This window comes from Triplophysa rosa, linkage group LG22 (assembly GCF_024868665.1).
Source record: "Triplophysa rosa linkage group LG22, Trosa_1v2, whole genome shotgun sequence".
In the NCBI taxonomy this organism is placed as follows: domain Eukaryota; kingdom Metazoa; phylum Chordata; class Actinopteri; order Cypriniformes; family Nemacheilidae; genus Triplophysa; species Triplophysa rosa.
Window position 1 is genome coordinate 15,946,909 of NC_079911.1, and position 24,684 is coordinate 15,971,592.

The 24,684-nt window shown below is 37.9% G+C and overlaps 4 protein-coding genes across 8 annotated transcripts; 2 read left to right on the forward strand and 2 right to left on the reverse strand.

The window, feature by feature from the left end:
- On the reverse strand, positions 1-6,097 carry katnal1 (katanin p60 subunit A-like 1). Its single transcript, XM_057321238.1, has 11 exons — positions 5,968-6,097; positions 5,059-5,317; positions 4,616-4,776; positions 4,087-4,249; positions 3,604-3,731; positions 3,280-3,385; positions 2,757-2,915; positions 2,446-2,572; positions 2,226-2,360; positions 1,344-1,470; positions 1-923 (listed from the first exon to the last, which is right to left on the reverse strand). Exons 2-11 carry the CDS (start codon positions 5,218-5,220, stop codon positions 725-727), a joined length of 1,467 nt encoding a protein of 488 aa, XP_057177221.1. The 5' UTR covers positions 5,221-5,317; positions 5,968-6,097; the 3' UTR covers positions 1-724.
- An 803-nt stretch (positions 6,098-6,900) lies between these two features.
- Positions 6,901-10,207, reverse strand: hmgb1a (high mobility group box 1a). Its single transcript, XM_057321890.1, has 5 exons — positions 10,090-10,207; positions 8,251-8,412; positions 7,999-8,144; positions 7,728-7,902; positions 6,901-7,601 (listed from the first exon to the last, which is right to left on the reverse strand). Exons 2-5 carry the CDS (start codon positions 8,395-8,397, stop codon positions 7,464-7,466), a joined length of 606 nt encoding a protein of 201 aa, XP_057177873.1. The 5' UTR covers positions 8,398-8,412; positions 10,090-10,207; the 3' UTR covers positions 6,901-7,463.
- Positions 10,208-11,995: 1,788 nt separating this feature from the next.
- On the forward strand, positions 11,996-18,348 carry uspl1 (ubiquitin specific peptidase like 1). 4 transcript variants are annotated; one of them, XM_057321727.1, is made up of 9 exons: positions 12,000-12,115; positions 12,746-12,888; positions 13,168-13,290; positions 13,388-14,006; positions 15,138-15,248; positions 15,356-15,485; positions 15,848-15,973; positions 16,077-16,237; positions 16,599-18,348. In XM_057321727.1, the coding sequence occupies exons 2-9, from the start codon at positions 12,769-12,771 to the stop codon at positions 17,861-17,863; spliced, it is 2,655 nt and encodes an 884-aa protein (XP_057177710.1). In that variant the 5' UTR covers positions 12,000-12,115; positions 12,746-12,768; the 3' UTR covers positions 17,864-18,348. The 4 variants fall into 4 exon arrangements, with proteins under 4 accessions (XP_057177712.1, XP_057177710.1, XP_057177709.1 ...); XM_057321729.1 differs by lacking the exon at positions 12,746-12,888 and having other exon boundaries at positions 11,996-12,115; XM_057321726.1 differs by having other exon boundaries at positions 12,005-12,888; positions 16,599-18,347.
- A 2,737-nt stretch (positions 18,349-21,085) lies between these two features.
- On the forward strand, positions 21,086-24,680 carry alox5ap (arachidonate 5-lipoxygenase-activating protein). 2 transcript variants are annotated; one of them, XM_057321928.1, is made up of 6 exons: positions 21,086-21,397; positions 21,760-21,979; positions 22,141-22,228; positions 23,203-23,273; positions 23,798-23,879; positions 24,474-24,680. In XM_057321928.1, the coding sequence occupies exons 2-6, from the start codon at positions 21,910-21,912 to the stop codon at positions 24,634-24,636; spliced, it is 474 nt and encodes a 157-aa protein (XP_057177911.1). In that variant the 5' UTR covers positions 21,086-21,397; positions 21,760-21,909; the 3' UTR covers positions 24,637-24,680. The 2 variants fall into 2 exon arrangements, with proteins under 2 accessions (XP_057177911.1, XP_057177913.1); XM_057321930.1 differs by having other exon boundaries at positions 21,086-21,979.
- Positions 24,681-24,684: the final 4 nt, after the last annotated feature.

A 24,684-nucleotide genomic window follows, 5' to 3' on the forward strand; every position in this document is an offset into this window, starting at 1 on the left:
ATGTAGGGTGGGACATGATTTTATCCATCCGGAATTAATGAAAAGCAGACATTCCGTACTCGACTGAAACCGAGCAACTGAAAGCAAGATAAATTACATTAAGCTGGAAGATAACATTTATATTATTTGTTTTATTCAGGATAAAATGCACTGAATTGAATGCATTCAGATCAAAAACTTGGTCATTATTGTAACGCTTCTGGTTAAAAAAAACATCATTAAATCATAAGAGAATACATATAACATTTTATTATGATTGTAAGTCTCATGAAAAAGTAAAACAAATAAAACACCGCACATACAGTATGAGTGTCTACACACTATCAAACATTAAAAACATCCAACATCTGGATAATGCTGCTCTCCCTTATCAAGTCTCATTTTCACAAGCTTCACAGTATGAAACCTAAAACGTGTTATTAGCATTCAGGTCATTTCCATCTGTGTTAGCAGAAACGGATTTAGAAATCACTCAAAACTGAAATGCTACAAACAATGAATAAAAGTGTCTCAGTGTCATATCTCAGACGGCAACAGGCGTCTGCCTTTTCTGAAGTGCACTTCTGCCAATTTATGGTCCGAGCATAAACAAACACAGCAGGACATTGCTTTGACTACAATGTTCAGTAGCATCTTTAGATATTAAAACGTCTTAAGACATAAAACCGTGTCTTTTTCAAGTATTGCTCTAAAGTGTGCCGTACCCATGGGATTCGGTTTTTCTTTAAACCGACCCGAACTCAGACATCCAGGACTCGTATTTCTCCAGGTCAGCAGCTGAGACAGACTTTGATATTTTTTTGAGTGCCAGCTCAAAGTCCTCCATGGTGACTGGCATCTGAAGTTCATCTTTAGAAAGTGCTCTGATCTCCTCCGGGCTGAGACCCTGGATTCTCCTTCTCATGGCCATCATTGATGCATCTCTGAAAGCACAACCACAGGTCCATCGGTCACATTTACACATCTAAAAGTACGGCCTCATTTTAAAACCATTAACTGTGCCCTGAAAAAGTGGGCAGCCACTGGAAAACGTCAAATTTAATTAGCTGTGAATGAAAATAGGTCTATGTGGAATACAAGTTCACGCTGTTCAATACATTTTCTTACAGTCATGTGTAATTTTCGTCATTTTATCAATGTTTCATCGATTTAATAATCTTGTACTGTACTTCATCACTTCACACCATCATTTCCATTGAACGTCAGATATGTACTCATCGGCTGTGATTTTGTCGCTTAGCACAGCATTAAGTTTTCAGTAAGGACAAAATCATGCTCAAAATTTGTCAAATTACATCTATTCAGAACGACATGTTACGCCTAATCCCAAAAGCAAACTGTACCTGCAGACGTTGGTGATGTCAGCTCCTGAATAGCCCTCAATTCTTTCAGCGATGAGCGTCAGATCCACATCAGACGCCACTTCAACCTCTCTTAAGTTGATCTTCAAAAGTTCTGCCCGTCCTTCAGCTATGATATTAAGGTCAGGAAGACACTTTTTTTAGACAACTAATTTTTCTGTTTATCCAAAATAAAACCCCGGAAACGTGTATATTTTATTAGCAGTTCTAATTTTCATTATCGTCAAATTATTTTTTTAATTCATTATCATTTCACATGACATTTAATAGTCTTACAATTGCAAAAATATATTTTTTTTACCCTAAATAGAATTTCTTACTAGGGCTGTCAAACGATCGCATCCATTATAATAGTTTGTGTTTACATGACATATGACTGTGTACTGTGCATATTCATTTTGTGTTTATAAACATTTAGATGTATTTATTTATATTCACCAATAATTGAAATTATATATATAAATATTTTTACATTTTTATGTATGTGTATGTGTATATAAATACAAAGTTTATATGCACAGTACACAGACATATATTATGTAAACACAAACTTTTATCCTGGCTGCCATTAATCGTTTGACAGCCCTATTTCTTCAATGATTTTGGGGTGAAAGATGCTTTCGTGAGAATCTCTAGAATCAACTACATTTCAATTGTCAAACACAGGACTGTAACTTTAACAAAAGAGTTTCATCAGACAATGAAACATCATGAGTCGTGACTCATATCAAGACTAACCGAATGGATAGAAATTAGTCAGGCTAGTCAGTTTATGAGTGGGTGACAGGCGTGTTGAAATCAGAGGAGCCGTGACTGCCTAAGAAATGTTTTCCTGTTGACAGACGTGTTTGTGTTTAAGATTACCGGTGGGTAGTGGAATGTAGATTCTCTTCTCAAGTCTTCTCCTCAAAGCCTCGTCAATATCCCAGGGGAAGTTAGTGGCCGCCAGGACCATTACCATCTTAGAGGGATCGTCATTCTCTTGAGCGCCCCCTACACCTGATGCCGTTACACCAGATGGTGTTAAAATGAGGTTGTGACGTTTGATGGCATATCACCTACTATTCGGACCAGTTTAACTCACCATCCATTTGGACCAGTAATTCTGACTTCACTCTCCGACTGGCTTCATGTTCGTCTGATGTGCCACGTCTGCCACAAATAGAGTCGATCTCATCGATAAAAATTGTTGTGGGGGCATAAAATCGAGCCTGTTGGGACAAAGAAAGAAAGAGTCTTTTAACCAAACACTAGGAACCGGAAAACCCAGTCCATACAACTTTGGCATTTAGTCTATTACAAAATGTACAGTTATGACTCTAAAATGTCATAATATCTGTCTAGTCTGTCAAACTAGCTGGGACCAGAATTATAGGTTTTTGCAATCTTGCTCACCATTTCAAAGAGAAGCCGCACCAGTTTTTCAGATTCTCCTCTGTACTTTGAGGTGAGCGTAGAAGAGGACACATTGAAAAAAGTTGTGCCACATTCGGTGGCAACTGCTTTAGCCAACATGGTCTTGCCTGTGCCTGGAGGCCCCACCATCAGCACCCCCTGATAGTTTGAGACAATAACATATTGGTCATCGTCTCCACACAAGCATTTAGCAGGCATTTAAACGCACAGAAAATAAAATACTTGAGTGGACCAGAAGGCACGTGGAAAAGAAACTGAAGATAAAAATTCAATCTGTGATGAATTTAACAGTACTAATAAGAGTTTGTGCCATCTACTCTATATAATAAATTAGTATAACAGCGCCCACTAGTGGACAAAATACCATAATAAGATGACATGGATGAAATAATGACACCTGAAAAGCTCTAACAAAAACATTTAACATAAAAACGCAGAGTATGTATCCATATGTGTCTGTGTATGTGTATGAGCTTAGATGGCATCAGATATACGTATTAACCTTCCACGGACGACGGATCCCTTTGAAAAAGTCTGGCATCCACATTGGCAGGACCACTGCCTCTCTCAGTAGCTTCTTGGCATCTTCTAGATCCGCTATGTCATCCCTGTAGGAACAGTAACACATGACAGCTTGCCTGAATCAAGGTCGAGCACTGAATCACCGACTGCCTCTGACTGACAGCTGCCACTGCTGACTCAACACATTACGTATTTGTGTGTATTGAAGTACGATATGAAAACTAAACTACTGCATTTTTAAATACACACTTTTTGTTATCAGTTTCACAAACTCAGACTGAAAAAGTTTATATTAAAACACTACCAGTGGATATTGGGGTTCCTGGACACAATATCTCGTTCCAACGCGTCTACCAGGTCGCTGTCATAGCCTGTGCCATCAAACTTTCTCTGTTCTCCATCACCAGCACCTTCCTGACCATTCTTCTTACTCTGAGAACACAAATGGACAAGTTCTGATTCAATTATTGGTGTCATTTAAGGAAACTTAAAGGGGCGGTTTCCCGGACAGGGATTATTTTAAAACAGGACTAGGCCTTGGTTAAATTTGGATATTTAAGTAGTTTTTAAAAACATACTTTACAAAAAAACATTACTGGTGGGCATCTTGAGACAAAACAATCACACTGATATGTTTTAAGATATGTCAGTGCAAGTTGTTTTTAAGACACCTCTAACATTTAAATTAGTCTGGGACTAGGTTTAAACCCTGTCCGTGACACCGCCCCAATATGTCTGGATTAAAAAAGAAGTTGATTAATAACTTTAAAAAAAAAAACGAACAAACTTTTTCATCTTTAACTCTATTGCTGCGGCCTTCTCGAGTGCTCGGTCTGTCTGCTTTGACATTCGGCTGACCCCTCCCCACAGGTCCACGATGCTGCATAGCAGGTGATTCTTTTCTCTGTGGCTTTGATCCAACTATTGGTTTCTTGACCTGAGTGGGTCCTCTGTGAACAGATTGTTACATTTAAGAATCAACTTCAAAAAAGTTGGTGCGTAATTAATGTGTGTAAATTATATTAAGAACATCTTGCATGGCAGTTCTTTTGTACTTGCTTTGTATCACAGATGCCTGATAAATAATTGGAATAAAATACATTCGATTTCTTTGTATTTGCAAAACCACAAAAATTATTCTTTAACTTTTCCGCCTCATGGAATTTCAATAATGCACTCGTGCTATTTTTACATTGGAATAGGAAAACAGCGGATGAGTGTACACCTCAGTGACAGTATTATGACAAAGAATGTTTGACATGCTCTGCAGCTCCCAGAGCTCTGCTGGGTTTTGGGTAATCAGCTGCCTATTCTACCTGTGCTCCGCTGGGGTTGGGGGAGGCCAGACATTACGGTCCCTTGGGCTCTCTTCAGGCTGAGGGTTGGGGAAATCAACTGGCTTGTCCACCTTGAAACTCTCCAGGGTATTTACAATGCTCTTTACCTGCTCATATTCCTCTGCCAGCTCCTGTCGAACCTGGGCTCAAGGGAGAGAGCTGCATTAATTCTTAAGTCCTTTCCAAACTAGAAAAAAACTCCAATGTTCTAAGAGTTGACTGGTCACATTGGTTTTGAATTCTGTCAAATGTGGACAGAATACAAACAATAGTCTTGGGATATAAATAAGTGTACAATGCAAACTGTAGTCTATACCTAATATTATACACATAACAAACAGATTTCACAGCTGTGTAAATGTTGTTGAATACTTATAAAATGTATTCATGGTTTAGTTATGCAATACACAAGGGTGCCTTACTTGTTGCCATTTGACTTTCTGGGCAGGATCTCGGAGCGACTGGCAGTGTTTATGGATCTGTTGTATAACACCTTGGTAGTACACCATGGAGGAGTCATAGTTTCCCAGTAATGCATATTCTCTTCCTTTCTTAGCATTGTCACAAATCTCAGTCAAATTCATGATGCAAGTGGAGGTTGTTTCAGCGATTCAATGCAATGCTGTTTACAGGTTTATCGGTGCTGTTTGTTTAAATGGGGCTGACTGAAGGCCATGAGTCCTAAACACAACAGAGATAAGAAGAAACAAAAGTGAATCAATCATTTATAATGATAGAAATAGAAGCACTGTGTGGATTTACTGATAACGATCACGCTTAGTGGATTTCTATACAAGCTATTAGGCAGCAAAGATGCTCTGAACTATTACCAAACTTTTGTTTATAGTTGTAGCGCTGATTTTACAATGTCATAAATTAAGACAATATTCCGTTGACGATCATCTAACGTGAGCTCTTTAATACTGTCCAGCACCCTTCCGATTGTGTCATTTAACCGCACGCCTCTTTTTATAACAACCAACAAAACAAATTCGAAATAAATAACTGCATAAAATTAGCAATTTGTGCTTGTATTGTAAAAGTGCACAAACGTCACCGCTGTTACCTCTCGCTTTACATGGGACTTGTAGTTTTTTTCCCTTTGCCATAAGCTAAAGACAATTAGCGAACGCTACAATAGAGCACTACGTTACCCATAATGCAACAGTGCAATATGCCAAAGATTTAGGCCAGCGATAACAAAAAGGATTTGCAGAAACTAAATACGAAGCCTAGATTTTAGTTTATGAACCGTTCTGAGAACATACGGTATGACAGTAATGTTCTATACATATTGCAATAATTTTAATGGAAATTAATACATTTCTTACCTATATTCAAAACAATTCTACGTTCGCCGGAGCTCAGCCCGTTACCCCGCTGATGTTGCCATGGCCGCGGAGAGACGCTGAATGAATGATGAACGCTTGCATGGATTGTGGGCGTGGTCTGAATAATGATTACCGAGATAGTTGTTACACGAGGAAGATATATATAGTTTGGCCATCCATCGTTATGCCAATGGAAACTTTTTAGTGTCACAAATTGTACCATTTGCTATCCATTACTTATTAAAATAAACAAGCTCAAAAATAAGATAATGAAAATAATAATATGAAAATCGAGAATAGAAACTCTATGGAGGTAATGAAATGGCCCTTATGAAACCATCCGGCAGTATCAATAATTAAACACACGATGTCGCTGTATACCTTTATAATCTGCGGTGCAGTCAAATGAACAGAAGGCGGCTCGGATTAATCGAGATTTTACGGTCCTGTGTTCATTTTAAACCTCTGTGTTTGTCACGAAATACCCAAAGGACTAAAAGCAGCTTTACTAGCGTACTGTAACCCTACATTGAAAACTCTTGTTCTACTAACAACATAAAACAAGCACTGTCTGTGATGCTATGGAACCCTATCCATTTAAATAAAATGTTCAATACAGACGCTAAAAATCAGTGTTTTGGATAATAAAAAATAACCTAAATTAATTCTAACAATGTTATTTAGTATAGCTACATAATAAGTTTTGCATGTATTTCATTATATTTTATGTAATCTTTGACAAAGACGTCACTTAAATGACAAACCCACGCACATAACCTTTTAATAAACTAGCAATGTTTGAAAATGATTTAAAAAAATTAGTGCTTTACTAAAAACTTAAAAATATAAAAAGCATACAGCGTCCGAGTGCTTTCAGGCCTTTTCACAATTAGATTGCAAACTGATCTGAAAAGAAAAGAATAATTGAACAAATAACATTATTAAAAAAAAAGTTTATTGATGTCAGAAGCATACCAGAATGTCAACAAAACAATTACATTTTTATTAATTTCTGCAATTACAGTGGTATTGAAAATACAGTAAAATAACTTTGATACGGCGATTTACTAATGATAATATTTGATCTGAAGAGTAAACAAAAAGTACATTAAGATATGAACTACAACCTCACATGAAACTAGGTTGCGTGCTGTGCACTTCTAAAACTCCATTGAACCCCAAGACAATTTTACAACCCCTTTTTAAGTTTTAACTGTACCGGGCAAGGATAGTGGTGTTGGAACCATCTAAAAGAAATTCAACCAAGAACTAAATTAAGGGTTAGGGCATTTGGACAAACACAAATTACACTTCTGTAGTGTTAACTATACAAAAAAGAAAACAAAAGAAACTGTACAACTTAAAAACATATCATACACGCCTTTTTTTTTCCTATTCAATTTTTTATTTTATTTACCCATTTTATGGCCTCAGTAAAGTGTACAGGGGGGTTAAATGCTTTATAGACAACAAGCTAAACTCTAAATGTTATTCATCTACTCGTCATCCTCGTCATCTTCATCATCATCCTCATCGCCTTCATCTTCATCCTCCTCATCATCATCATCAGCCTTGGATGGGGCTTTGGCTGCGCTCCCTCCCACTTTGCCTTTAGAGCGATAGGCAGCAACGTCCTAAAATGAAGCAAGAGCATTTCAAAAATGAAACTTTTACAGCAAGTTCAGATATTAATTGTTGACTGGCAGTTTGGGTCTCATGAATGAGTATGATTCTGTATAGGCATGGCATCGTTTTCTCACCTTCTCGTACTTCTCCTTCAGCTTGGCTGCCTTCTTCTCAAATGGCTGCTTCTCCTCAGCCAATGTTTTGTTCCACATCTCACCAAGTCTTTTGGCCACATCTCCGATGGATAGACCCGGGGTCTCTTCTTTCACCTTGGGACGGTACTCCGCACAGAAAATGAAGAAGGCAGACCTTTAGCAGAAAAAAGGACAAAAAATGGTTATGACCCGCCTTTGATGCCAATTTATTAATATATACATAAAAATGTATTCATACAAAGGAACTTACGGGGGTCTCTTGGGAGCATTGGGGTCCTTGAACCTCTTCTTCTTCTCGCCTTTGGGTGGAATGTAGTTCTTCATCTCCCTCTCATAACGTGCCTTGTCAAGTTTGGCCATATCTTCAAACTTCCCCTTTTCATTGGCAGACATGGTCTGAGGAAGGAAAAAAATATTTTAAACATCATTGTTCGGGAGAACAGGATAATTGGAATGAATGCAGTGTAGATAAATGAATCAAATAAATTTACTTGTAACTGACCTTCCATCGCTCTGAGCACTTTTTGGAAAACTCAGAGAAGTTGACCGTGGCCTCAGGATGTTTCTTCTTATGCTCCTCTCTGCAGGTCTGGACAAAGTATGCATAAGAGGACATTTTGCCTCTTGGCTTTGTTGGATCCTTCCCCATCTTCGTTTAGATATCCTTAAAACAAAATGTAATAATTTTAGTAACAAAATTCTAAATCATTTTATTATTATATTTTAAAATACAAACGTCTAATTTCACTTTGTAGCACAAACCTCTCCAAAACTAAATTAACTACAAAAGCGAAAAACATTTTTTAAATCAACATCAAGGCTCCGCATTGAATTTGTCGTTTTGTTCAATATGTAGTATTTGCGAAGCGCACATTTAAAAAAATTCACGTCGAATTTGACATCTTGTGATGGAAACATGATCCTAGAAATTACTTTCAACAAAACTACTTTAACAAAAAAAGACCCGTTCGTATTAATGAAACGCACAAAAGTTATTATAAATCCTCAAACTTTTGAAATTAATATTTTTTTAAGTTAAAAAGGGTTAAAAAGTGTAAAAATAACAAAGCGGAATCAAGTTCTTTTAAATGCCACATTACGCGAAATGTCGCAAAACGCGTTAAAAATTCTTAATAAACGAGTTCACTTTCACTATGTTCCCCGTTGAAAACAGCCTATTTCTCTCAATGTAACAGTTACCGTTCAAATAGCAATGGCGCACACTCTCGTCTCGTTGAAGTAAAGGAGGTCAACAACGACAGCAATATTTCTTCTTCCATTTTGTGAGAAAGCCTTCTTCATGAAAGAAAGTCCCCCTAAAATGTCTCCACCCGCCTTCCTGCTCGCTTTTGGACACTACAAACAAACGGTGCGGGTCGGTTTTCCTGACCGAAAATTGTTTCCTTCGCAAAAATCCCAGTGCATTCGCCCGGTGTATAGTAATACATTGGGTCTGTGCTGTGTAGAGTTTGCAGTGGGCTCGCAATGGCCGCTTGTCTTCATGCACTAACACTGAGAATATGGCTCCTTCTCTTTGTGTCAGCGCTCAGCCATTACACTGCTTTGCAATAGGGGGAGCAGAGCGACCGCATTACCTACATCACTTTAACTCCTAATTTAACATCCTTCCCACGCACGGAAAAATACGAAAATACCCGCATTGAAAAGACTAAAGATGATATTTTTATTTTCCACCGCGAAAACCCCGTACTTTTAGTCCGACGGGGTAGAAAACACGATTTGAAAAAGTTGAAGCGAACTGCGTCTGCCTATGGCTCTGCCTTGTTTCCTATGCGAGTACAGTCAGCCATTACAGTAAAGCGCAGCTCCTGAGGTGATTTTCTTTGTTATTTCAATTTATCCGAGACTGTAAATGCATATATACAAAAATGGCGTTTTACTTATTTTTTTGTCAGTCTGTTCCTCTCATATCATTTTTCATAGTTAACTGTCTGCTCCCGAAACACATCCCTTGTAAAGCGCTGCAATGGCTGCTGGCTGGCACTATCACCGTCCATAGACCTTGTTTGTACGCAATTCTGTCACCTAGTTGTCCGCTTAACGTTAAACAGAGTATTTTAAATATGAATAAATATTTTTTTTACATTTTCATATTTTAACACCTCAAATAAAATCGGAGTCTTTTCCAGAATTTTTTAAGGCGTAACGTTACACCAAGCCAAATGAAATTAAAAAGGTTATTCTTATTCTGAGGTGATAATACCCGCGTTTTAAAACGCTACGTTACCTAAAAAATCCCTCACGATTAAAAATGCTCTGTTACTACGTAAATTTAAATTTTTGTGGTTTACTGGCCTTTTCTTGCGATTTTTGTACTTACCTCACACTTTCAAATGTCTATAAGCTGACACTTTCCGCTGTCTTGTCTGGATAGTGAATGTACTGCAATGGCTGTATGTGGATGTAATAGCTCTACGCAGCAGTCTGCTCTCTCAACCCTCTAGCATTACTCTCAATAGGGCTTGCATTCGATTGGCTGCCGCCACGCCGAACATTCCCGCGATTGGATGAACGCTTTCCATTGTCCTAATAACAGCCGTACTGGGATTGGTTGCCCTTTGTGAAACGTCACGAGTGTTTTAAATGGCGGGTAAATACAAAATACCGAGTGTGTGTGTATTTCTTGTCTCAGTTTAAAGCAAAGGCTGTGTGTACTGTGTTGGCTGTAGTAGTACTGTGTTCTATGTGTTCCACGCGCAGTGCTGAATGAATGAGAAAGTCAATATAGAGTGTCAGTGTAGCTGTGGGGTGAAGTGCTCGACGAAAGAGTGATCGTGTCAGATGACTCTCCGCTGAGATCAAACACTATGTGAATGTCAAAGTCACATTTTAACGAAAAATTATGCAAAATGACATACATTTATAACGACGCCTTAACCGACGGAATCTATTTCTGAGTATCAAAGACTTAACATTTACTAAGTTCTATGTTGATTTAATATGAAACAACGTCATAGGTTAACCTCTTAGACTTAGCAAGTCTTTGATTTGAATAATTAAATGACAATACCCCCAAGACAAGTATAATTAATTTTGTATCTGAGGAACCAAATTTACACTCTTAAAATGGTAATTATATACCAAATAACAAAGTACACTCCACCAACTAGCACTTTTACCTTAATTTAATAATTGCAATGACACATTGTGGTCCTTTAACTGAATGACACATTGTGGTCCCTGACACACTGAATGCACTTTAAATCGCTTTGGTTATATGCGAAAGCCTAATACGTAAAGCTATCTATCGCAGAAAGAAGGCGGTCATGCCTTTGACATATTTATTGTTCTGATGGTTTATTTCTGGAATAACATATGCATTTCTATCTAGGCCATAATTAGGTACCAAATTAATTTCATACCATAAGCACACGGGGGAACTGACGCCCATGCATGTTAATGACTAAATCTTGAAAAAATTATGCAAATGCGTATTGTGAGGAATGGGGGTCAGCAGATTCACCGCCAAGGGAGCTTGATGGGAAACTGATGGCCATATAACCAAATCGGTTGTTTCACAATACCAGTTGTAGCGCCCTACGGCTCCTTGCAAGGAGCGTTGCCGCTCAAGCACATGGACATTGACTGACGCACAAATATGCTATGTGCTACTGAACACGTGTGGTGTTACAGATGGTGATATCGATTTGTGATTTCACTAGATGCTCTTTATACAGTCATATTTATTAAGTAAGTCTAGGCTAATGTATCCAACACCATAACACCTTTAATCATTCTTATATTATTAGTCGCGTTTCTTCAAATACACATTTGAAATTCTTAAGATACTCATATTTTAATTTAATAACTTTTAAGACACACACATTTATTAACACCACGCGGCAAACTAGATTAGACACACATATAATCTAACGACTCTTTGTCATTTAATCAAGTGAAATTTATGGTTATCAATTTGAAATAATTAACTGATTTAATCACTATATTTCTTCTATATTTACACACATCTATCATGCTTATTTATTTTTATTGTTTAACACAATTCTGTCTGTGCATTTACGTCCGATGTTGTATTGTTAATTATAGTCTACGCTTCTTTGTTTTGATACTGTTGTTGAGTCAATCCGTGGTGCTGCGTAATTTAATTCCAGATTTGAATTGTCCACATAGCTGCAGTACACACACGAAATACGGATGATGGCGCTCTTGTGTCGTAAAATATTTTTTGTAAAAACTTTATTTAGCATGCCATCAAAACCGGAAGTCGAACGTTGAGCGTACGACCGAGCATGCACATGGAAATGTCTCCTACCGGCGTGCTCGAACAACCGAATGCTTCTATGAAATCGTGTTTGGAAAATCTCTACATTCGATCCGATTTTGAGGTATGTGTTGGATTAGGTGATCTGCACCTGGGGATTTAGTTGTGAATGAGATCGAATTAACGGTTTGGGCGATCTGCTCGTTAGTCGCGCCCGGTGGAGATCAGCTGAGCACATAAACAATAAATGTATAAAATATTGCTCTATGGTTGTATTATAAATTGATGGCGTGTTTTTAGCATTAGACATTTAACCATTTCTTAGCATTGTGTTCGACTTTACAGCTGTATTTCTACTCTAGTGGCAGTTGCAAAATCAAATGCAAACGAAATCGAGTGCATTTGTTTTTAAAAGAATTAACGTTACACTAGTATTTGTAAGTGGGTGTTAGTGTGATGAACCAATACAATACCAATAAATCCTACCAAAATAATACCTAAAGATTTATGATAAGGAAATGGTATTTCTAATACAAACCACTTAGGTCATTAAAGTACTTTTTTAACAGGGTGTTCTGTTATGATCTTATCTAAATTCAAAACCATTTGCTGTTTTGCAAGCACTGATTACCCCCCACATTTATAATTTTCGTGTGACAGTGTGTTTGGGATGGAAACTGTGGAGAGTGATGGTCAAGTTAGTGATTCCTGGATGCTGAGTTGATGTTTCAGAGTTTATTCTCTCTCACTGCAGCGCGTGAAGCAGGTGACACGGTTATGTCAAGTTTATGGGAGCAGGAGTCATCAGAGAACAGAAGCATCAGTGGCAGGAAAATGAACGGCGAAGACACTGGTATAGGAGGTCCAACCCCAGCAGTGGTGGGGTATTTGGGAAAAGTCAGTTATACTCAGTTCTCTTCCCCTGTCACTTGTGCAAAGCTCGCTGTCACCTGCCAATTGATCTCGATTGGATACGGAACGAAAGAAAACTATAGTTTGGAAATTGACCCCCCCCACCCTCGGCCAAACGAAACAAGAGCATCAAGGAAATCTGTAAAAGGCGAAAGAATTGTCATGAATATATTGTGGATGTGTTTAACTAAAGTAGTTTCTTGCAAATGTGTATTGGTTTTGCATTCCCTTTGCTTTTAATTCATTCTATTTTTGTTTCTTTAGTGGGAAGACAAAAATGCATCACCTGGGAATTGTCCTTGGTGTTTGGCAAAAGGTCAGACAAATGCTCTCCGGTACTATGCCATCAATTTGGAGGAGACCATTATGCTCTGTACAAATAAAGTGGTAAGGATATTCATCCATTTCTTCCTCTACCCATTTTCTTGATACTGTCAAAAATAATTCAGACAATCTGTGATTTTCCTTTTTTGTGCCTTTGCAGTGCCTTTACCCCCTGGTTAGCAGACCACTGGAAGATGTGCGTTCTAGTTTGTCTAAAACTCTTGAGGGATGCAAGAGGAAATCCTTGAACCAGTCTGAGGTTGATGACATATCCTCCCCTTCAAAACGGCCAAAAGATGAGAACCTAGAGATGTTGTCTGCTCTTTCCGAGCCATGCAATCTCAATGCTTCCACCCATCCGAATCACACTGAAATGTTAACTGGGGAACAGTTAATATTTGAAACAAACACTGTCTCTATAAATGACACTGAGAAACAAAATCCTGAGGAGGTACCCGTTGGCACTGATGTGGATGTTGACTTGGATGTAGACAAGAAGGATGATGGTGTATCTAGCACTCAAGATGAGACAGAGGAGATGGTTGAATTTGATATTGAATCACCAGTAGAATTGGTTCCTTTGCAACCTCATCTCTTCTGGAAAAATGAAGATAACCTGTGTTGGTTAGATTCGTTGTTGGTGATGCTTGTGAACTGCAGGACGATCAGGGAGGCTCTGAATCAGGATGTAAATGCACCGGACTCTGTGGTTAGGAACTTTTTCTCGACGTATGATAAGACATGTGCCTACGTAAAAGCAAAGGAACAGCAGTGTGAGGGTAAGAATCTGAAACCCGTTTCAGGGATCAACAATGGGGTTTTGTCAGCAAGTTGTTTTGACACCCTTACATGAAGTGTCGTAGGTTGAAATGCTGCTGTCTCAAGAGGGAGACGGGTTTTTTAAGGGAAAGTTTACCCAAAAACGAAAATATTTGCACCATTTATTCACCCTCATCATGTCATTCCAAACCTGTATTAGGGCTGCTACTAACGATTATTTTGATATCGATTAGTTGGACAGTTATTTTTTCGATTAATCGGATAAAAAGATTAATTCGATCTTTTATAACTAAATCGGAGATGGGAAAAGTATACACAACTGAACTCATTAGCCTTCTCCCAAAATGTTGTGGATGTCTCCCTAACTAACACACCAAGGCTGATGAGTTGATTCAGGTGTGTCATATTAGAAGCAGCTGACAATAGTCTCTCCCAAATGTGGGAGGGAGGGGACGGTTGGCCAAGGAAATCAGATTTTTTTTGTAGCATGAAAAGTTAGATATTTGTCAGTCAAATGTAGTGAAGTACAGTAAAAAGTATCCAGAAAAAAATTATTCTTAAGTATAGTACAGATACTCAAGTACAGTACTCAAGTAAATGTACTACTTCGTTACTTCCCACCTCTGAACAAAATAAACCCCCAAATCAGGGTATTTAGCCACAAATTGGGTTTTGCTAATATAATCTTTAATTTTGTCATTTAAAACACCTCTCCCCTTCAAACTTTAAAAAGGCGCGGCTTGAAGAGATGCATGCAAAACACGTCTGACTTTAAACTGCGAACCTCGCGCTGAACGGAGAGACACATCTATAATGGTCATTTTAAAAGGGCAGAAGATGCGCTTGATTTATAACTGCGCAGCTCGCAAGTAACGTCACAGACTAACTAATCGATAATGAAATTCGTTAACAACTATTTTCATTATCGATTTTATCGACTAGTAGCTGCCCTATGTGGAACACAAATGAAGATGTTTTAAGATATTTTGTATTTCCATACAATGGAAGTAAATTTTGTGGCTAGCATTATTCGAAATGTCGTCTTTGGGGTTCTTCGGGAGTCATACAGGTTTGGAATAATGCGAGTGTAATGAAAGTTAAGCTAAAAATGAATATTTTTCTCACAACAGACAAGGTAACCAGAGTCCCAGCTGACGTCCTGAAAGAGGCGGAGCGACAGCTCTCTGCTCTCCGTTTGTCACTCTTCAAACTCCTTCAACCTACACTCAAGTGTGAAATTGGTAAAATATAATTTATTAGCTGCTTAAATGCTTAGCTGTTCATCATATCAAACTGTTTGTTGCTTGTGGTTTGTCTTAAATGATACATTTGTCTGTCTGTCCCACAGGTCAGGAAGAAACGCCCGTTTTTGCTCTCCCTCTTCTTCTGCGGTCAGATAAATGGGCCGAGGATCTTTTCCAGCACACTGTCCGCTGGGAATTTAAGTGCACATCCTGTGGTTATACTGTCAACAGCAGGTACTTGTTAGGTTCAGATGTTTCTTTTTGAGGAACAAAATTCAAAGCCATGAAAATGATACAATGTCATGTCATTCCAAATCTGGGTGAATTGCTTAAGCATAAAAAGAGATTTTTAAGAACGTTGGCAACCAAATAACAGTGACCTCCATTATATATGGACACAAAACCAAATTTTTATTTTGTGTTCTATAGAAAAGAGACATAAACAGGTTTTGATTGAATACATTTTTTCCTTTTAGAGCATTGCTGTGTCATTCAGTAATTTATATTTAATCCCTGCCTTCGGTCTCATTAACATATTTAGTGAACATGTAGACTTATGCACAAACATGTAACGCAACTCTCCTTTTGTCCTAAAGCGGCGTGAACACTCTTACAACATTAACTCAGATTCTGTCTGACTGGCACCCGCTGAAAGCGACTCACCGCACTCAATGCAGTAACTGTAACCGTAAAAACCAGAGAAGGAGAATGGTACTTGAGAGGTACGAATGAGTTGTTTTATCTCACCCACTGTTACGTCTTAAAACACAACTGAGGCTTTAAATGCAACTCGCAGTTTACTGACACTTCTGTTGACCTTTGCAGGTTATCTTCTGTGTTTGCTCTTCACTTCGTGGAGGGCCTGCCAAGAAAAGACATCTCTAAATACGCATTTGAGTTTGAGGGCACACACTACAATGTTAGCACTATCTTTCAGTACAATAAAGATCTCAAGCACTTTGTCACATGGATCCGCCAGAGTAATGGTGAGTTTGTTTTATTTTTTGTGCTGTTTTATAACTTTTTTTTATTCTGTTGATGTGTTTTGGACTTTTTATTATGGTGTCAGCTTAAATATAGTCATTCTAACGGTTTGGTTTGTGCAGCAATGTCAAAATGTTTTTTTTTTTTTAATAAAAATAACAGAACAAAGTGCTAGCAACAGCAAGGTCAGGGGTTTGATTCCTAGGGACAACACATACTGGATGGAGAACTAGCCTTGTTGACAGTGCAAAAATGTATACTTGAAATGTGCAGTATGTCACTTTATATAAAAGGCATCTACCTGCATAAATAATTTACTGTTTCATATAGATTTCATATATCTCATGTTTTCCTTACGTAAAGGATCATGGCTGGAACTTGATGACTTGAAATACCCTAACAGCATCACTCACAAAAGGTTTACGCTCCGTGCCAAGGAAATTCACGTCGTTTTCTGGGAGCCAGAGTCCAGACAGGACGGTGCTTCTGAGGATTGCCCGCCGACAGCTCCTTCCGTCACAGACATTGATGATAAACACCTGTCTGATTTTGCAGCCGATGACACGTATGTGCTAAGTGCGATGACTCTAAGCGAGGACGCAGATGTCACCAATACCAGCACTTTAAATGCATCTATAGGCAACACCACATTACTGGACACGTTTGAGGGACTTTCACACACGGACATCGTGACCCTCACTCTGGTTGAGGAGAATGCCGTTACCGAGGCAACACATCTTCCGGTTCCACAGTCCCCAGCTTTCGTGCCCGCCGTCGTCCCCAATCTTCCAGTAGCATCTAGTTTGTCTTCTGAGTGTCCATCTTCAAGCCCTCAGAAGCACACACAGACACACAGTTCTGGTTCCTCAGAAGTAACTCTATCCTCAGCAGTGAAGCAGACAGTAGCAACAGAAATGCATTCACCCTTACCTCCACCAGCAATTGCTAGAAATCCAGTTGGCCTACAACACGCTTCATTACTTCAACGGCATCCTTGTTTCCAGTCTACTCCAGTAAGACCTCCTGCTCCGAAACCTAGACCCACTCTGAGATGCGAGAACAACGAAGCTTACCCAGCAAAGCCGGCCGAAACGTTCAGTGGTTTCTTAACCAAGAAGGGAACTGCTCTGCCAAATCCAGCTGGGAATAATCCTTCCACAGGCGCTAGGATGTCTTTGACTACTATAGCTCTCCTCGAGAAGCTCAAGAAAAAGAAAAAGAAACTTGCCAAGCTAAACCAGCTCCTGGTAAACGGAGGAGAAATCGCCCCGAAGCCGGACAGCACGGCGCTCTTGTCTCCGTACTCTGTCACGTCCAGCACCTCAGCGTATGACAGCCCAGAATATGACCAGTTCTTTGCCGAGCTGTTGTCTCCCATGACGGTTAGCAACCTCTCGCCTGATAGTACAGATCTACAGGAGATGTTAAACAACACGCAGAATAGCGAGACGATGAATGGAAGTTTACAGTCTGCTTCTACTATTCCGACTGTGATGCCTGAACAAACTGTGATCTACCCCTCCTCCACTGATGATTCTATAATGAATCTTGATGACTTTATACAAACCGAAATGGGTCAGACTGCTATTGACAACACAGATTTTAATTCGTTAGATTTGTTCTTCTGATGAAGGAGCCTCTGAGAGCCTTCAGTTAAGTTGATCCTGAGCATTCTGCTTTTGTTTTATATTGAGAATGTAAGAATTTTGTTAGAAGAGCATGTGCTGCATCATCGATTTAATCTAGATGTCATGTCGGAATCACTTTAAGGTTAGAGAACATTAAATGTTTGAGAATCAAAATATGTATATGTTCTTGTAAAGTTTTTACAAAACTACAAATTTTTTTGTCTTTCTGGTTTTTATAGTTGGCACTATTTAAACAGTTTATATTAAATGCTCTCCGAAATGGAATGGAATTTTGTGGTCATTTTTATGTAAGTGGTGTAAAAAAATAAGTTGGAAGAGCATGTACTGCATCATCGATTGAATCTAGATGTCATGTCTGATTCACGTTAAGGTTATTTAATCATTTAATATATATATGTTCTTGTAAAGTTTTATACAAAACTGTACAGATTTGTGCTCAATTTTATGTAACTTAAAGGGACAGCTCATCCAAAAATGAAAATTCTGTCATTGTTTACTCATCCTCTTGTCATTTCAAACCTTTATGACTTTCTTCTGCAGAAAGTTAGGGTTAGGTCAGGGTTAGAAAGTTGGTAACAGCACTGCCCCCCATTCTCTTGTATGGACACAAAAGCAATGCAAGTGAATGGAATCAGAAGAATCAGAAAGAGCTTTATTGCCAAGTGTGCTTGGACACACAAGAAATTTGTTTAAGTGACAGAAGCTTCCAGTGCACATACAGGTTAAAAAAGTGACAAGGCACAGGTAACAAAACGTAAAAAAATAAATATGTGAGAGACAATACACATTTGACAAAAAGGACAGTATTAGACAAAAGGACAATAGACAGTATATTGTATGTACAGATGTGCTATGTACAAATTATACTGTTCTATACAAGTTATGCAGGAGAATGTGGATAGCTGAATATTATATCAACAACATATGTTTAATAAATAAGAGTTTATAGTTGTGTATTGCACATGTTTTTTATTGCACAGTAGAACATTTAACTGTTCATGAGGTGGCCTGAGGGAAGAAACTTTTCCTATGTCTGACTGTTTTGGTGCTCAGGGCTCTGTAGCGCTGACCAGACGGCAGCAGTTCAAAGAGAAAGTGTGCGGGGTGTGAGGGGTCCAGAGTGATATTGCTAGTTCTTTTACTCTTAATTGGGGGCCAATTAACAACATTCTTCAAAATATCTTTTGTGTTTTACGGAAGTCATACAGGTTTGAAATGACAAGAGGATGAGTAAATTATGACTGAATTTTATTTTTGGGTGATCTATCACTTTAAGTGGTGTAAAAAAAGAACATTTTAAGGAGGTTTGTCCCAATGTTTAGAATTACCTTATTTTAATTACATAAGGCAGGTTTTTTGTCATAATTATTACATAAACACTTAAATTGTGATCATTTGCGTCAACTGTAACTGTAATTACTACATAGAGGAATTAACATTTTCTAGTACAGCTTGTTTTGTTACAAAAAACAAGCATGTACTGTTAAATACTGTTAAAATACATTTAGGAACTGCACAACATATATATACATTCTTCCAAACCGTACGTGCAAAGATCAAGAGTCTGGCAATGAATAGAAAAGGAGCAGCCCTTAAGTTGAACGTGGGAGGTCTGGTTTGAATCATGGGTGCAAAAACTAGGAATCTTGAAGTGATAACATCAAGCCGTACGTTAACAGACTGTCTAACTGTCTGTTAAGGTAAGCAAATTTAATATGTTTTACGAATATTGTTAGCAGCATGAGAATTTTAAGCTAAAAGTCCTCAAATTTTTGATTCAATGTGTTTTTGCATGCATTTGAGCATGAGCAAACACACTTTTTAAGGTGCAAAACCTTGCAATCTTATACAAGTATTCAAATCAAAATGACAAATATTAGTATGGTTTTAGACACCTCACAAATGCAGGGTCTTACTGCTGAAGTGAAGACGATAGAAAAATAATAAATGTTTAATTTAAAGAAATGCTGCCATATGGGACCCTGCCTGTGAAAACCCAGTTAAAAGCTATCTTTTTTTGTGAGTCTTCCAGATAAAATCATCATGTGAAAATATGTTTATATTAATTTATAATGATATACATATTGACTGAGTAAAACCATGTCAACGTTTGAAATCATAGCGAAAGTAATGGATCAAATCAAACTGTTTTGACAGGCAGGTTCATATATTTGAAGTGCCTGAATTTGAACTGTAGTACTTTAATGAACCGACAGAGGGCAGGATTTAGTCACATTGAGCTCCTGCAACTACACACTCATTAGGTTGATTAAACAGGATCTGAGAACAGTCTAACGCAGGGGTCTTCAACGTTTATCGGGGCAAAGACCCCTTAGATGAGAGATGCATGGAGCAGGGATGCCCTTATACTAAGTGTGTAAACAGAGCTATTTAAATAGAAACAACCCTATTGTCACAGCAATATTATGTTAAGACATTACATTAGCACTATTATGTTATTGTTGCACATAGGCTAAATACTTTTCTGTGTATTATTTTTGTTTTTAATATAGATTGCTTGATTATTTTAAGGGATTTGCAGCATCAAACATTTTCATTTTACTATGAGATGGAAAATTAAACATTTATTTGAACCTTAGTTTTTATGAAGGCTTCAATGAGATGACTGACTCTGGTTAATGGCACAAAAACTATTCTAGTGGAGGTAGAGGTTGTCTCTGGATGCGAAAGAAATTAGTGCAGATTTTACGCATATCTGTTTTTAAAATCAGTCCGTTTTAGGCCCAATCCCAATTCTACCCCTTACCCCTACCCCTCCGTTTGGCGCGTTCACGTGAAGGGGTAGCGTAACGTAGGGGTGTCTCAATTCTCTTGGAGGGGTAAGGGCCAGATAGCCCTTCAAAGTAAGATTTTTCGGGACCTCACTTAAAACGAAGAACTAAGAGAAATTTCCAACATGGCTGCTCACTCGAGCAAGCAGACCCAAATGTAAGTAATTTTTGCCATTAATAAGGATTTTTATGACAATTTTTTCATTTTATGTATGTTACATTCAATCTTGTGTTTGTATTTACGGTGATGTTCTTTTAACGTTTGCAAAAAAAATCGCTAAAGTTGCGGACAGCACTGATTGCACGATATTAGAAAATATATTCTTGTCATACCCGGTGCATCGGCGCATGTCCTCTGACGTAACGTTAGGAGCTAGCAACGACGTATGATGACGTATACCAGTAGTAGTGGTGTCCCATTTCTTAGCGGAAAATTTGTAAACCTTCCCCTTGCCACTTTGTTTCAAGGGGCAAGGGGAAGGGGCGAGGGATAGAAAATAGAATTGGGCCGTGTCATTCTTTTTTCTTCTTCTGCTTCTCTGTGTGTTGCAGAACACACCGCTATTTTATTATTCTGAGCTCCGTTGTCTTTCTCGTGGATCAGCATTGTAACACGAGTTTTTTTTTCTGCAGAGCATCGTATCAGACTAAGGAGCAACATGATGCAAGGAGTCCGCGTTATTTTCGGGGCAACTTGTTTGACGTGCACCATAAGTACACGGTGAGCTTCAATGAGTCCGCGCCTTGAAGAGAACATTGTTTGTAATCTTTCTGTACCCATGCTTTACATTTTTAACAAAAAGTTGCCTGTGAGTAAACGGTAATTAGCGGACCCCTTGCAGTTCCACCGCGGACCCCCGGTTGAAGACCCCTGGTCTAACGGAAAACTTAATATTTAGATACATACTATATTTAGCCTTTAACCACAATGGGGTACAAACCGTAAGACCACTATCAAAAAAACAAAAATCTTCACCAAAAATAATTTCTTAATCTGCACTTTTTTGTGTGTTACTAATTAATAAACTATTTAGTTTGTTACCTCTTTAAATCTGTTATAAAATGTGAAATGTACTATTTCAGTATAAACCAGAAGCGAAATGATGTTCTAGTGGCCCTCCTACCAGGAAACACATCAGTTTGGGGTTGATGTTATCTCAGTCTCTGATATAAATAATGAGCAGACCACAGTCAGACTGACAGCTCTGAGACAGACACACAGCTCAAGAGATCATGGATGCTGCAGTGCTGGAAAACATTTTCTTACTAGTGCTGGTCACTCTTTTGAGCGTTGTTCAGAATGGTAAGACATTTGAAGATTTTTATTTGTTTTTGCTCATAAATGTTTATGCATTTGTATGTAAAACAGCTTGTAGGTATTTTGTACACCTTTAGAAATTAGTTTGTAATGCACATTGCATATAAACTCATGATACTTTTATTGTTGTCCGACATCTCCTCTAGCATTCTTCGCCCTAAAGGTTGAGAAACAGTGTACAGGCAGCAATTCTAAGCAGCATTCTGCTGCGTTTGAGCGCTTGTCTTGTGCCACGTGAGTAACTTCTGTTTTCTCAATTTTGTTAATTCTGCAAGGGTTTTTACATTGACTCACAGTTCTTTTATTTTTTTTAAGTGGAAATAAAAAAACATGTTTTTTTAAAACAAGATATTGAATCACCTTCATGCAACATGACGGCACAACATCTTTTGCATAACATCCCGTAATTTTCATGTTCTGTGTGTAACTTCCTGCTACATTTACATAAGCTTGTTTAGATGATGTTACAAGAGAACAACTACATTTTTATAGTATAAATTGTTCTTCATAAGGTTCTATGTCTATAGCGAAAATACATTTGTTTTGGAGTATGAGTTTAAAAGATCACGTCTTAGATAAGTGCCTCCCCCAGTGCGTTTTGCTTATCAGAACATTTGCATGTTTTTCTTAACAACATTATTTCTCATTTTTTCCATTTTAAAGAACCATAGCTAAGAATTTTTCCTTTGTCTTTATATTACTCTAGGCTATTTACCTTAAAAATTACGCTTAGAAATTGTTGCAGCCCCCCTACCATATGGGGCCCTAGAATAGTTCTTAACTTTGCACACTAATTTTCACCCACCCCTTCAATGAATGTATTGAATATAGTGATTGATAAGATTTACTAATATACATGACAGAGCAGGTGGATTAGTCATTGCCATATTTTTGACATCAGTACTGATTAACTTGATAGCATATTATGGGTTGCATAACTAGGCTGTTGAATTGCACGTTTGCTGTTATAGTGTATCTAGATGCAATCACACGCAGCCATTGCCACCACAACGGAAGTAACAATAATTTCACAATATAGACTTTTTTAAGCACATGGAAGTAAGAACAGATAGCATGTCTTAAGAACACAGTGTCTCACAGATAAATTTCTAGCTGTATGAAGTTCATGAATGAAACTAAAGAACGTATCTTATATAACTGGTGATCTAATAATTTAAAAGTTGTCATAATTATGTTTCTCCGATCAGGCGTAACTGCATGGATACCTACCCAACCTTCCTGGCAGTAATGTGGTGTGCTGGTATCTGTCTCAGTCAAGGTACTCCACAATTCAGTTCATATGAATATTTAAACCATACAGAAAACATTACATTTTGTCTAGGTAGTCACCACAACTCATAGTAATGATCTGTAATAAAAGAAACAAATGATTTGGTATTCTGACAACATTGAGACACAAAATGATTAGAAAATAAAAGAGGCACTGATATTTCAGCCACGTGGTGGACAGGTAAAGTATGGGTAACAGAGATAATAATACATGTTATGGCCCACATGGAAATGTTTGTCAATTTTGAATAGCTTTGCAACCTTAGTAATGCTTAAAGCATGTGTAACATGAGTCATACTTCATAAACAAACTGTACCTGTGACGGAGGTTTCGAAATGATTCATAAGAAAAGCTAATTTCTTGGAAACCAGCGAAAGGTCACAAAACTAGTTAAGCAGCCTAAAAGGGTTTTAACTTCATTAAACTCTATTTATTGAACTGTAATGGTCATAATGACGTCATTAACAAGATGTTAAATGGCATTCGTGTAAAATCTAAATCTTTTCTTACAGCTCCGGCTGCATTCGCTGGTGTTATTTACCTTGTGGTCCGACAGAAGTACTTTGTTGGCTACATGGGGCAGACATGCCAGAGGTAAGACTCACAAATCTATAAATTTCCATTTGAACGCTAGGAACATTTCTCTCATCGCCTTGGTGTTAAAACATCAGCCATTTTAATCATCTGCACTCTTAATAAAAAAAAGGTGCTTAAATACATTTTTCCCAGCATAGATGACTCTTCATATCAAGTTTCCTATTTTTATAGTCTCTAGAACCTTTTCAACTACAGAAAAACATTTGTGTAAGAAAGTTTGTTTTGAAAGAACCTTTTAGGAACCTTTGTTTAAGAATGCACTGACCTTAAAACAGTACAGTAACCCCAACAAACTTAAACTATGGGTCATTCTGCATTCTATCAGCATTAGATGTCGATTAAAAAAATAATCTGAATACAAATACTGTTTGTTACATCATTGCAAATATATTTATTTGCATTTATTCATTTGGCAGACGCTTTTATCCAAAGCGACTTACAAGTAGGAGAGCATATAAACATTTACATTTAACTGTATATAGTATAAGCTCTCTTAAACTCAGTGTCAAAGAGAATTAATGCTCTGTCAATAAAGATTTAACTGGAAGAGTAAGAGTTGTAGGATATATATTTTCTTTGTTTTCCCGACAGCATTCCTGGCTTCCTGTTTGGGAAACGTGTCCTCTTCTTCCTATCACTCATGTGTATTGTGGGAATCATAAATTACCTGCTGCTCAACTACGCCGGCGAAGACTACAAAGACTACATACAGACCATCACCAAAGCAGCGTCAACCCTCCTGCTTCTGCCTTAAACTGTGTTCAGTGATTGAATAATAAAGACTGGTGGTGTCGATTATCTT